General features: G+C 38.1%; 1 protein-coding gene across 1 annotated transcript in view; it reads right to left on the minus strand.

Moving 5' to 3' along the window:
- Positions 1-13,105, minus strand: part of LOC101588358 (vomeronasal type-2 receptor 116-like) — a 116,557-nt gene that overhangs the window by 24,832 nt on the left and 78,620 nt on the right. Inside the window, exon 6 of the mRNA XM_012513105.2 lies at positions 8,622-9,531. Within this exon, the coding sequence (XP_012368559.2) occupies positions 8,622-9,531 (910 nt within the window). The remainder of the gene's footprint in view (positions 1-8,621; positions 9,532-13,105) is intronic.

Genomic DNA, 13,105 nt, shown 5'->3' on the forward strand with positions numbered 1-13,105 from the left:
TCTCTCTCTCTCTGTTTCTCTTTCTTCCTTTCAGCCTCCCTCCTCATTCCCTTCCCAATTCATATCTCCCTCTGCCACTTTCTCTCTTTCCTTCTGTCCCCCACTTCTCCTCCCCCTCTTCTTTGTCCCTCTTTCTCTGCTGTTTGAATTTTTTTGTCTCCTAGACCACCATCTCTTCTGAAAAAACTCAAGGGGCACAAATTCACTATGACCCACACCCTTAGTCTCACACAGACAGAGTTGGGCAGCATTATGACTAAGACCTTGGATTCAAAACCAGCCCTCTAGGGCTAGCAAATGGCTCAAAGTACTAAGGTGTCTGAATAAGCATGCTTAGGCAAGTGAAGGGACTGTGGCTGGATCCCTGGTACACATGCAGTACCAGCCCCACCCCTAGGGTAGGCTGAGTGGACTACGGGGTCTAGACCTAGTGGGGCAAACCTGTAGTTCTAGTGCTGGGGAGGTTGAAAATAGGAGGATCACTATGAGTCTGAGCTGCATAGTGAGACCCTGTAACAACCAAATACATTAAAAAAATAAATAAATGAGCCTCTCACCCCCAGTATGTGTGTGTGGAGTGTATCTGTTGTTCTACTGTGGAGTAAACATTCTAAGATTTGTGATCCATGAACGACACCCTTCAGGCGTCTATCTAGGTTGCTGATCTCTGATCTCTAAGGTCACCCATATGCCAGAGTGGTTATGGACCTCAGAGTTGACATGCAGTTAGCACTTAGGTCTGTTCCTTGCACCTAATAATGAAGAAAAGGTTGCTAATACAACAGTCTCCTCCTCTTCACCAAAACTTTTCCTTTCATAGTTTCAGTTACCAATGGATCAGCCACGAATTGAAACTATTAAACAGAATATTAAGCCTAATGTGATGGCACACAGCTATGACCCCACCCCTAAAAAGGCTGAGGCAGGATGACAGCTGTGAAGTTTGAGAACATGCTGGGCTACATAAGTGGGCTCAAGGCCAGTAAAAACTACATAGTGAACCCTGCCTGAAAAACAAAAACAAAAACAAAAACAAAAAGCCAATTAAATGAACAAACCAGGTAGGTAGTAGATAGATAGATAGATAGATAGATAGATAGATAGATAGATAGATAGATAGATAGATAGATAGAACCTTTCTCCAAACCAAAAATAAATAAGTAATTTACAAAATATCAAATCCTAAAGTGCTGAAAATTGAAATGTCCAAAACTGTAATTTTGTGCTAAAAAACAAAGCCATAGAAATGTGCTAGAAAGCTACATCTTCAGAGATGGGATTGTATGGACCACAGGTAGAGCAACACTGAACACCTCTGTTTATAAATATGCTGGTTATGGAGAGTCAACCTATAATCCCATCATTTGGGAGGCTGAGGTAAGAGGGTGGTGTGAATTCCAGCCTGGGCTATGCTACATAATGAGCTCGAGGACAGTGTGAAATACACATTGAGACCCTTTGCGCAACACACCCCATCTTCCAAATAGGAATCCTACGAAAAAGAAAAAGCTCATTTTCTGGCTGCATTAAAGTTCCACCCAAATGGCAAAATTTCAGATATTCACAAGTTAATGCTCCATTTGACTGATAAGGCCAGCTTTGAGAGTCAGCAGAAGTCAGGTCACAAAGCTCTTTAGTTTCTCCAACTTTCCTGATTGCCAAGAGCTTTATTGAAATTCAGAGTCAATAGTGAAGGGGAAGACCAGGCATGGTGCCACACACCTGTAATCCCAACTCTTGGGAAGCTGCAAACAGGCGGATCACTACACGTCTGATCTAGTAGTAAGACCCTGAACACCATGTAGACCCTTCCCTAAAAAAAAACAAAAAAAAATAGTGAAGAAGAAAAGGACAGTACAGGAATGTGCAACCATGGGGAGGTAGGGGAGGGTGTGCACCCTGTATGTTCAGGTGAGAAACCATGATCTGAGATTTAGGAATATTCAAATGAAAAACCTGCAGTGACGGAGGATTTCATGTGCGGGTGGAATGATTAGAGTACTCATATTTCCCTAGTGGATTTTGTATCCCCTGACCATTCCTGATCTAAGAGAAGTGGATGCGGAAGTTGTCAGTGCGAGCAACACTGAGAAAGAGCCTGTGAGAAGGTTTTGGTGGACATCAATAGCAATTCCATGGAGTTCATTAATGAAATGAACAAGAAACCTGAGGTCATACCTGATGACACCAGATGCTCCCACTTCAATCGACTCTCACTCCAATTCCTGCATTTCATTAAGTGACCTGCTTGAAAGGGAAAATAACACTGAGAATGTGGAGGAAAAGGTGAAATCCATAATTTAATTTATTCAGCAAATGTGTGTGTACATGTCTGTGTGTATTATTAGTGCTAACAGAAATATCATCAAGGGGTATGTTTTTTGGTATATTCAGAAGGTGCAAGTTTAAAGAAATACAGCTGAATTGAGAAATAGTTGAGATGGTTGCACAGCAAGACATTCTGCTCCAAAAACATCAGTATCATGAAACTAAGACCAAAGACAAGGAAAGGGGGCTCATTGCAATTCTGTTCTGAAACTGTCTCTGGTGCAGGAACATGTTCGGCCTGATCAACCACATCTTGTTTGGAAATACTACTGTCTGTCTGGTGACTCAGGCACACATGTGAAATCCATTGCACAAATAATGCCATTAATGTATCAGAGTGTGGTATCTCAGCCACAACTTTCAGGGTGTTTCTTACCTGGAACTAGACCTGTTGGTTATAGTTGAGAAAGGCTACATGCACTCTAGTTGGCCCGAGCTCAGCATTTGCCCACCTTGGCTTTTGGGTGCCAGCCACAGGGCACAAAAATTCAACCTTGTGATCTTTATGCAGCTAGAAAATGAACCAGGGACTTCCCATTGAGATATGTCCCCAAGACTTTTTATTTTCTTCACTCATGAGGCAGGGTCTCCCTGAGTCATTAATTTGCCCAGTATGGACTCACAGCTCTGATCTTCCTGTCTCTGATCTTACAGGAGTAAGCCCGCAGGTCTGGTATAAATTCAGCTCCTATGAAACTTCATTGTCGTGTGTTTAATATCTGAACCAAAATATGTTCCCCATGCAGCTTTTCTTTCAGTAGAGTGAAATTTGATCTATATTTAAAGCCGAGTTTTGTTATATCATTGTAAGCTTTGAACTATTCCAGGTCTTTGCATTCATCTATATGGTTTAGAATTAGTTTTAATTTCTAGAAAAAGAGTTCTTATGACTTTTATGAAATTATGATAAATTTCCTAATGTTGAGCTTTTTCTTCAAGATATTGACATATTTCCCCAATTACTTTGGTGCTTTGTGTATTATAGAAATTTGTTCAGAGTTTAGAGCATTTTGGTGTATTGGACCATTTCAATTTGTTTATCCCCAAGAGTATAATTCTTATATTTTGGGTTTCATTTTTTAATAGCTTATTGGAGGTATACAGAAACAGAACATGTCTATCTTGATCTTTTGTTCTGTTACCTTGCTTAATTTAGATCAGATTTTTAGAGTTAAATTCAGAATTTTTGGTACATACTAATTTCATTTTATCCATAGCATATTATTTCTCTAATAGCATCTTCTCACCTTTGTATTGTTTACTTATGTCAGTAAGTTTAAACTTGTGTACAGTGGTTAAACCTATGTAGTGGAGCATCGCTCTGGCTGATTCCTACCATGAGTAAATAAGTCCCAGATTTCTACTGCTAAGTGTCTAAGCTGAGTATTTGTCAAAGATACATCCATGTGAGATACTCTTTTATTATATAAGAATCCTGATCACATACATACTTGTATTTTGTGAAATGCTTTTAGTACATCAATGAAGTGACCCTAATTTATAAGCTATTCATGTGCTATTTACATTAATAATATGCTTTTCTTTGTTCATGAGGATTTCATTCCTTATCATTTTCACTAGGGTATGAATATATCCATTAGACATTCTAAAATTTTTAAGTTTAATTCAACATAAATACTACAGACCCAAGTTAATATATAGTTCTTTAAAAATAAGATGTACATTATCTACCCATACATGTTATTCCATTCCTATCTAGCTGGACTTAGCATAGTTTAGGGGCCTCACATAATGGTGCCTACCTAAAATCATACCACTAGAGGTGGCTGAAGCAGGAGAGTCACAAAGTCTGAGTCCATCCTGTGACACTTAGTGAGAGCCTGACTCAGTTGATCAGTCAATCAATCAAACAATCCATCCATCCATCCATCCATCCATCCATCCATCCATCCATTCATCCATCCATCCAAAGGAACAAGGATATAGCTCAACCAGTGGTGCAGCTCCCCTTGCTTTCAATTATCATGCAAAAACAGGCTGTGATGGTCTGGAGAGATAAATCAGTCATCTAAGAACATGCCTAGCAAGCACAAGGACCCAAGTCAGTCATGCATACCCGGGAAGTGCTGTGCTACCCACTTAAACTGGGTGTGGTGGCACACGCATGCCTGTAATCCTAGCATTACAGCAGCTGAGACAGGAGGATCACTACAAGTAAGAGCTGTGTAGCAAGATCTTGTACCAAATAAATAAATAGATAAAAATATAAGAAAAAAACAGGTTCTGACATTAGTTTTATACATTTACTCTCGAATATAGTGTCATGTGTTTGAAATTTAAAACAAGAAGTTCTTTTCCCCACACCATTCTTTTGTGATTTTTGCACATAATACAGCAGTCAGAATACACGGTACTATCCACAGTTTTTTTTACTATTTATACTGTATGTAATAATCGCATGAGGCTATTTGAAAATGTATAATCAAGTTTTTTAATATTTATTCCACATTTTTTTCCACTTCAGTGAGTGTATCCAGTCTCTATGCTTCTCATTTTCTTTGTGGCTCAAACATTCCTTAATGCCTTTGATATTAGAGGTGAGGTTGCAATAAACTGTTTTTCTTCTGAAATAGTCATTATTTTCTCTTTAAATTCTATTTTCCCAGAGGTGAGTTATATTGCGGATGCTGACTACAGCTTTACCTATATGTGAACCTGAGGTCTGAGGAAGTCAGAACCCCATTGTCTCCTAAACTCACACTGGGTTTCATCTGAGGGTGATGAAAGTTTTCCACTACGAGGGCCTGTTTAGCATGACACAACCTGGATGCACCAGAAACCTATCCTGACCTAAAGCAGGAGCTACCCCTAAAGTGTTATTATAAATAATGGACATGATAAGAAGCAGAAAGCACACAGAGTTTTGGTATACACGCCATCATGTACTAGTTTTTATTAATCTGTCTGTCAATTCTGTTTCTTCACTCTCATGTAATAGTCTTGGTGATACTATGTACCCCAGGCTGGCCTTGACTTGACAAAAGTCCTTCTGTCTATAATGAGATATTTTTGTAGTTACATTATTTATTTTGGGGTTTTTTTCTATTTCTTCTGGTTTCTTGAGTGATAATGTCTAATGTAAATTTTTTGTATCTTCTGGGTTCAACTTTTGTAGTTAACATGTATTTAGAAATTCTTCTGAGCTTCCTTTTTATCTAGATTTTGGTAAGATACATTGATTTGTGCCATTCTCTCTTTATTTCTCTCTTTCTTTATTTATTTTTTATTTTAGTACATGGTCTACATGGTCTCACTAGGTAGATCAGACTCTTAGTGTTCAGCCTGTGTTCAGCCTCCCAAGAGCTGGGATTACAGGCACACGACATCACAATAACTAGTCTTTATCGCTGCCATTGTCTCAGTGTGCCCTGAAGACAGGGCCTGCATGGCATGCCTGTAGATCAAACCCTGGCCACTGTGCCTGCCTAAGCAGGCTCTTTAATCTCCTGAGCTATTTGGCCAGCCCTGCTATTTGCCTTTCTTTTTTTTAAAATTTTTTCCATAATTTTATTGAGAAACAAATAGCAATGAGAGAGTTTAATATCAAATTAGTAGGACAGTTACAATAATTAATACATTACATATTGTTTTTTAGTGCTTATTAGTTGTACAAGATGCAGACATTATATCCTGTTTACAAACACTACTAGAACAAATACCTCTATTCATTAAATTAAGAGAATGTAGCTGTATATCTATCTTAACTATTTTGTATATACAGGTACAAAATGATCATTCATTTGTATTCCTTTTTGTTTAGCTTTGTCATTTAAATATTATAGGTGTGTGAATTCAGCAAAATATTCCAAGATAGTTCAGTAGTCCATAATAGTAGTGGGCTTTCCATATGACAGGCAATGTCAGAAGTTGTTGACTAGAGTCTTTTATAACTCAGCATAATAATATGGCTTTACTTATACTTCGTTTTTATACTTTTCTGCTGGATTGTTAAGAACAAGATAAAGCAAAACCTATACAACAAGAATTGTAGCTTTTGTACCTTATAAGGTCAGTCAAATCCCCTAAGGATTTATCCTGAAACCCTGTGCCTCAGTTTGTAGATTCTTTGTCAGTGTCAGTCATGTGGATGAGTCATGGCCATTGCTTGATCAATTTGCTCTCTGTCAAAGCCTGAGAAAATGTTTTCCCTCCATGTGACTCTCCTTAGGCATACTCTACATCCTCAATCACTTTCCTCTGTGGCCCCATAATCTCCTTGATCAGAAAATTTGGGAAACACTGAGTTACATGATGTTACAGAAGTAATAGCAGAAAACTTACCAAATATGAGGAAAGATTCTGACATCCAGTAACTGAAGCATACAGAACACCAAATAACTTCAACCCAATTAAAAACATGCCAAGACATAATAGTCAAGAACTCAAAAATCCAACACAAAAATAATATACTGAAAGCCACTAAAGAAAAGAAGCAGATCACATTCAAAGGAAAACCCATCAGAATTACAGCCAGCTTCTCTTCACAAATCATGAAGGCAAAAAAAGCATGGAGCAGAGTACTTCAAGTCCTCTAGGAAAACAAATTCCAGCCAGACTACTATACCCTGCAAAACTCTCTTTCAAGTTTGATGGAGAAATGAAATACTTCCATGACAAGGAACAACTAAAGAATTTCATGATGACAAAGCCAAACCTACACAGACTACTGAAAGATGTTCTAGAGAGGGACAAAAATGATCCAAACTGCATGAACAAGAACAGAAGGCACCCACTAAATAGGGCAAAAAATTAAACACAGGAAAAAAAGGAGTAAGCAACAGCAGGTAAATAACATGTCAATCGTAAGTTAATATGCTTTTTGCCTTTCAAGTCTGCATTTTATTTCTTCTTTCTTTCTTCTTTCTTTCTTTCTTTCTTTCTTTCTTTCTTTCTTTCTTTCTTTCTTTCTTTCTTTCTTTCTTTCTTCTTTCTTTTCGGTACTGGTAATTGAACTCAGGAATTCATGCTTGCCAGACAGGCATTTAAGCCACTGAGCCATTCCCCAGCCCTATAACTTCATTTTCTTAAAATTTCAAAGAATCACTTCTTTGCTTCATTGATCCTTTGTGGGATACTTTTTGTCAATTTCACTTATTTTTGCACTGATCTTTATAATTTCCTTTATGTACTTCCTTTGGATTTAGAGAGTTCTTGTCTTTCTAGACCCTGTTCTACATCATAGAGTTATTGGAGTGTAATTTTTTTTCTAATGTGGGAATTCACTGTGATAAATATCACTGTGAAAACTCCTGTCCTTGTGTCCTACAGTTTCCAAATGGCATTTTCATTTGCTAGCAGAAACTGTCTAATGTCTTCTTTAATTTCATGTCTGACCCATTGATTGTCCAAGAGGATGTAAAGAAAATCAGCAACACCAGAAGGAAAATAAAAATGAGCAGAAAAAGCCATCAGAATAAAATAATAGGGCTTTATGGGACAAAGGATTTCAGAGAACACAACAATCAGGACAAAAATCTGGTCAAAATGATAGATGAGTAATTATGCACTGAAAATTTTGCAAATGAGATAATTTCCTTTCACTTCATCAGCAAAAGCTAGCATACTATAAGGATATAGAACATGAATTTTTTAATTATTAAATATATCTACCTAATATATTCAGAAGATACAGAAAAATAGATACAAATTTCACATTAATAGAAGTTTATTAAACAAAAATAAATAGATCTGACTCACTATGAGTGGGGAAACAGTATGATTGCTATAACAAATTTAACAATATTCATTATAACATGATTATCAAATCTAAAATGATAGAGGTAATAACATAAATATAACTAATATAACAAATTCTGCAAGTATATTCTCATGAATATTACATTTGGAAAAGGTAACAAAAATACACAATCAATATAAAAATATAGTAGGATCAGCATATTTACAGCAATGTTTTTCTTCAATGAGAAAGTAAAATTGAAAGCACAAGTGATTTCTGCAGCAGTAAGGAAAAGAAAAATATTAGTAAATTAAAATCATTAGTAAAGCAATTTAGAAGCCAAGGAAAATATAATAGAAGAGAAATGATAAAATTATCATTTATGCAAACATATTTACTTCAGATTTGATGAGAGCATCCAAAAAAATCACTGTAACAATAAAATTTAAAAAATGATTGTACATGGTAGTAACTATATCATTATTAGGGAAAATGTGCTAATTATTGAATGAAGTAAATATTACACAGAAAAATGTACACACTTACCTGATATTTCTATATAATTTAGGAAAATATATGTGTATGCTAAGGCTACCTTCTCCTAAAATGTGTTTTCCCTTTAATTCCCTGCAAAGAATATATATCTTTTTGAAATAAAATAATGTAACACTTAGGGGCAAAGATGCAACCCAGCAGCCCTGCACTGGAGGCCAAGATGGAGAAGACCTCCATGGCCACCATGGCCTTCCCCTTGCTGCTATGGTACACGGGCAGGAAGGTGACCCACACGCTGCAGAACACCAGCATGCTGAAGGTCAGGAACTTGGCTTCATTGAACGTGTCGGGCAGGTTCCTGGCCAGGAAAGCCACGCTGAAGCTCACCAGGGCCAGCAAGCCCAGGTACCCCAGGACACAGTAGAAGGCGGTGAGGGAGCCCTTGTTGCACACGATGATGATGAAGCCATGTTCAGAGTGGGCATCTGTGTCGATGAACGGTGGACTTGTTCCCATCCAGACTCCACAGAGAGTGAGTTGGATCAGGGAGCAGATGGGGATGATGCAGTTAGGGGCCCCTGACACCAGCAACTGCCTCATCCTTCTGGCTGGGCCAGTGACCTTAAAGGCCAGCACCACAGTAATGGTTTTGGCCAAGACCGTGGAAACTGCCACGGTAAACACAATTCCAAATGTGGTCTGCTGCAGGACACAGGTGGCTGTGCTGGCCTGGCCAATGAAGAGCAAGGAGCAGAGGAAGCAGCAGGACAGAGAGAGGAGCAAGATGTAACTGAGACTGCGGTTATTGGCCTTGACGATCGGAGTGTCGCGGTGCTTCACAAAGAGCCCAAGAACAATCGCTGTGAGAGTGGTGAAGCTCAGGGCTGTGCCAGCCAGAGCCTTCCCCAAGGCATCTTCATAAGCCAGAAACGTCACCGATTTTTGGAGGCAGTGTTTGCGATGAAGATCAGCATACTGGTGATCCGGGCACTTCACACATTCCTCCATACCTAGTGTGAAATGCCACTTGTCATCTGTCCAACGTCAGGATTTCTCTTATTCCAAGATTCCCCCCCCCGTCACATGCAAATTCACAGAGAAAGAGAGAGGGGGAGAAAGAGACAGACAGGGAGACAGAGAGACAGAGACAGACAGAGAGACAGAGACAGAAACTCACTGGGTTGGTTTAGTCTAATTGTTCCTCTCTGATTTCCTAGACACTAAGAAAAACAATATGATAAAAGGAATAATTTCCATTTAATCCTCTCAAAATTTTTATGGCACAGAGAAAAATGCTACCATTAAAAGTGGCTTCAGAGGCCAGGGAGATGGCTCAGTGGAATAAGCGCTTCCCTGGCAAGCGCAAGGGCCTGAGTTCAATCCCTGATTCCGCAAAAAAAAAAAAAAAAAAAAAAAAAAAAAAAAAAAAAAAAAAAAAAAAAAAAAAAAAAAAAAGTGGCTTCAAAGATCCTTGTTATTTTCAGAAACAACTTCAGTTCCCACAACATGAACTTAAACTATTCAATTGGGGAACACATTCAATATCCAAGAACTTCCAGAAATACCAGCATAATTTTCTAAGTTTCAGGAATGTAAATATTTCACAAGAAGTTGCAGTGTTCATCACAAAACATTGGCATTGTTTTTTCCTTATTGAGTTTTGTTTTTGTGAGTCTCAAAATTCTGTGGCAGATTTTTGGTTCAGTGGTTCCCATTAAAAAGTATAGATTTTAAAAATTAATAACTAAAAAACTGCCACACATACACTCACAAACACACAAAGTGGTCCACAAAACATTCTTCTTTCATTCTGAAGGTTTTACAATGCATTGTTATTATTAACCAGTCTTTCACTATTAAACTTAAATGGCCAATTGGGAGAAACAGTTCAGAGCCTGGTTTTCTGCTGCTGATTAAGACTGGGACGGCAGTTGTTAGGGATCATATTTATTTAACCTTTTGAGCTTTCTGGGCAGACTTGGTGACCTTGCCAACTCCAACAGCCTTCTTGTCCAGACTTGATGACACCCACAGTAACTGTCTGTCTTATATTACAAACAGTAAAATGACCCAGAGGTGGATAATCAGACAAGCCCTCCACACACATGGGCTTGCCTGGAACCACATCCACAATGGCAGCATCACCAGATTTCAAATACTTGGACCCATATTCCTGCTTCTTACCAGACTGGTGATCAATCTTTTCTTTCAGGTCAACAAACTTGCAAACAATATGAGCTGTGTGACAATCCAGTATGGGGCATATCCAGCACTGATCTGGCCAGGATGGTTCAGAATAATCACCTGAGCTGTGAAACCAGCTGCTTCCATTGGTGGGTCATTTTTGCTGTCACCAGCAACAGTGCCACACAGGACATCTTTGACAGACATGTTCTTATCATTGAATCCCACATTGTGCCTAGGAGGAGCTTCACTCAAAACTTCTTGGTGCATTTCAACAGACGACTTCAGTTGTGATGCTGCCTGTACCAAAGGTAACCACCAAACCTGGTTTAAGAACACCAGTCTCCAGTTGGCCCACAGGGACAGTACCAATACCACCAATTTTGTAGGCAACCTGGAGGGGCAGCTGCAAAGGCTTGTAAGTTGGGCGAGTGGGTGGAAGCATGCAATCCAAAGCTTCAAGCAGTGTGCATCCACTGGCATTGCCATATGAGTGAACGTCCATCCTTTGAATCAAGGCATATCAGCATGTGGCTCCAGCCTGTTGTCACCATTCCAACCAGATATTGGCACAAAAGCTACAGTGTCAGGGTTATAGACAATTTTCTTAATGAAAGTTCTGACTTCCTTAACAATTTCCTTGTATCTCTTCTGGCTGTAGGGTGGCCATGTGGAATCCATTTTGTTATCACCAACAATTAGTTGTTTCACACCCAGTGTGTAAGCCAGAAGAGCATGCCCACCAGTCTGCCCATTCTTGGAGATACCAGCTTCAAATTCACGAAATCCAGCAGCAACAATCAGGACAACACGGTCAGCCTGAGATGTGCCTGTAATCATGTTTTTGAAGAAGTCTCTGTGTCCAGGGGCATCGGTGATGGTCACATAATACTTGCTGGTCTCAAATTTCCACAGGGAGATGTCAATGGTGATACCACACACACACACACACACACACACACACACACACACACACAGCTTTCAGCTTGTCCAACACCCAGGCATACTTGAAGGAACCCTTCCCATTGTCAGCAGCCTCCTTCTCAAATTTTCAATGGTTCTTTTGATGATGCCACTGCATTTGTAGCTTGAATGGCTGGTGGTGGTGGACTTGCTGCAGTCCACGTGTCTGATGATGATGACATTAGCATGAGGCATTTCCTTTCCTATATGGCTTTGGCTTAGTGGTGGTTTTCCCTACACTCGTGCTCTCACAGCAAACCCATTGTGAAAAGGAACGTTGGCATTTTAATTACAATTTGTTTGAATCAATAGATCAACTTCAAACATAAAATTATCCCATTACTGAGTCTTTCTATCCATGAACATATGTAAAACTTCTTCCAATTTTATTGTTATAAATACACTTTTATATCATTTATTGGCAGAATTTTTCCAGAACTTGAGAAAATGCCACCAATATTGAATCCTTTTCAAGTATAGTGAATGTCATCTCTTAAATTACTTTAATAAATATTTCACGAGTGCATTATAGACAGAAATTTTCACAGTAATCTTTGTATTCAATTACCACAGAATTCAATCAATAAATCAATAATGAAACAAAATTTTACATAGTTATTGTTATAATATAATTTGTATTTTTTCCTCGGAATATATTTTTGTTTTTGTTTCTTTCCCTGAAAATACAGCACTGGCCGCGACCTCACATATAATATCAGGAGGAACTGGAAATTATTTTCCATTCTTACTCTCATTATTCAATGACAAAATATAATATTTATTTTAGGAATATTTGGATATTATTTTTGGTATTAATATAGTTTCATTTTCTCACTTATGAACAATGGTTTTTCTTTTATTTCTATACCAGTTGAGATAATTTATGTTTTTTTATATATTAAAAATCTGGTGCACTCTTATGTTCTATTTTTAAAAATGGTCATGATATACATCTCCTAAACTCTGCAGCTCAATTAGAAAGAAAGTATGTAAAATAGTTCAAGACAGAAAGTGGCAACTATGAATTGTTTTTTGCAATGGCAAATTAAGTATGGGTAAAAGAAATTACCTCTCCTCCAAAACTGAGCAGAGTTTTGCCACTTCGCATTACCTCTAAAGATTTTGTGGAGATTGGTGTTGCTTTGCTCCTGCGTGCATATAGATGGCACAGGGATGCTTAAAATAAAAGTTGCTGCAACGTAAAACTACTTTACTGGTAAAAGTGCTATTATACTGATTTTAAATTTTTATATGGTACTTTTCTGAGGATTTCTGAGTTTCAATAAAGTTTCATTTCATTTTGAAATGCTTTATTGTGAAATAATTTATACTATATTTTCATTTGAAAAGTATCAATATATTTGTAAAATTATCCTGTTTGAAACTGTGGTATGTTTTATCCAATAACTTACTTTCTACTTGAATACGCTTACCAGT

Source organism: Octodon degus, unplaced genomic scaffold (genome assembly GCF_000260255.1).
Source record: "Octodon degus isolate 3935 unplaced genomic scaffold, OctDeg1.0 scaffold00322, whole genome shotgun sequence".
NCBI lineage: Eukaryota > Metazoa > Chordata > Mammalia > Rodentia > Octodontidae > Octodon > Octodon degus.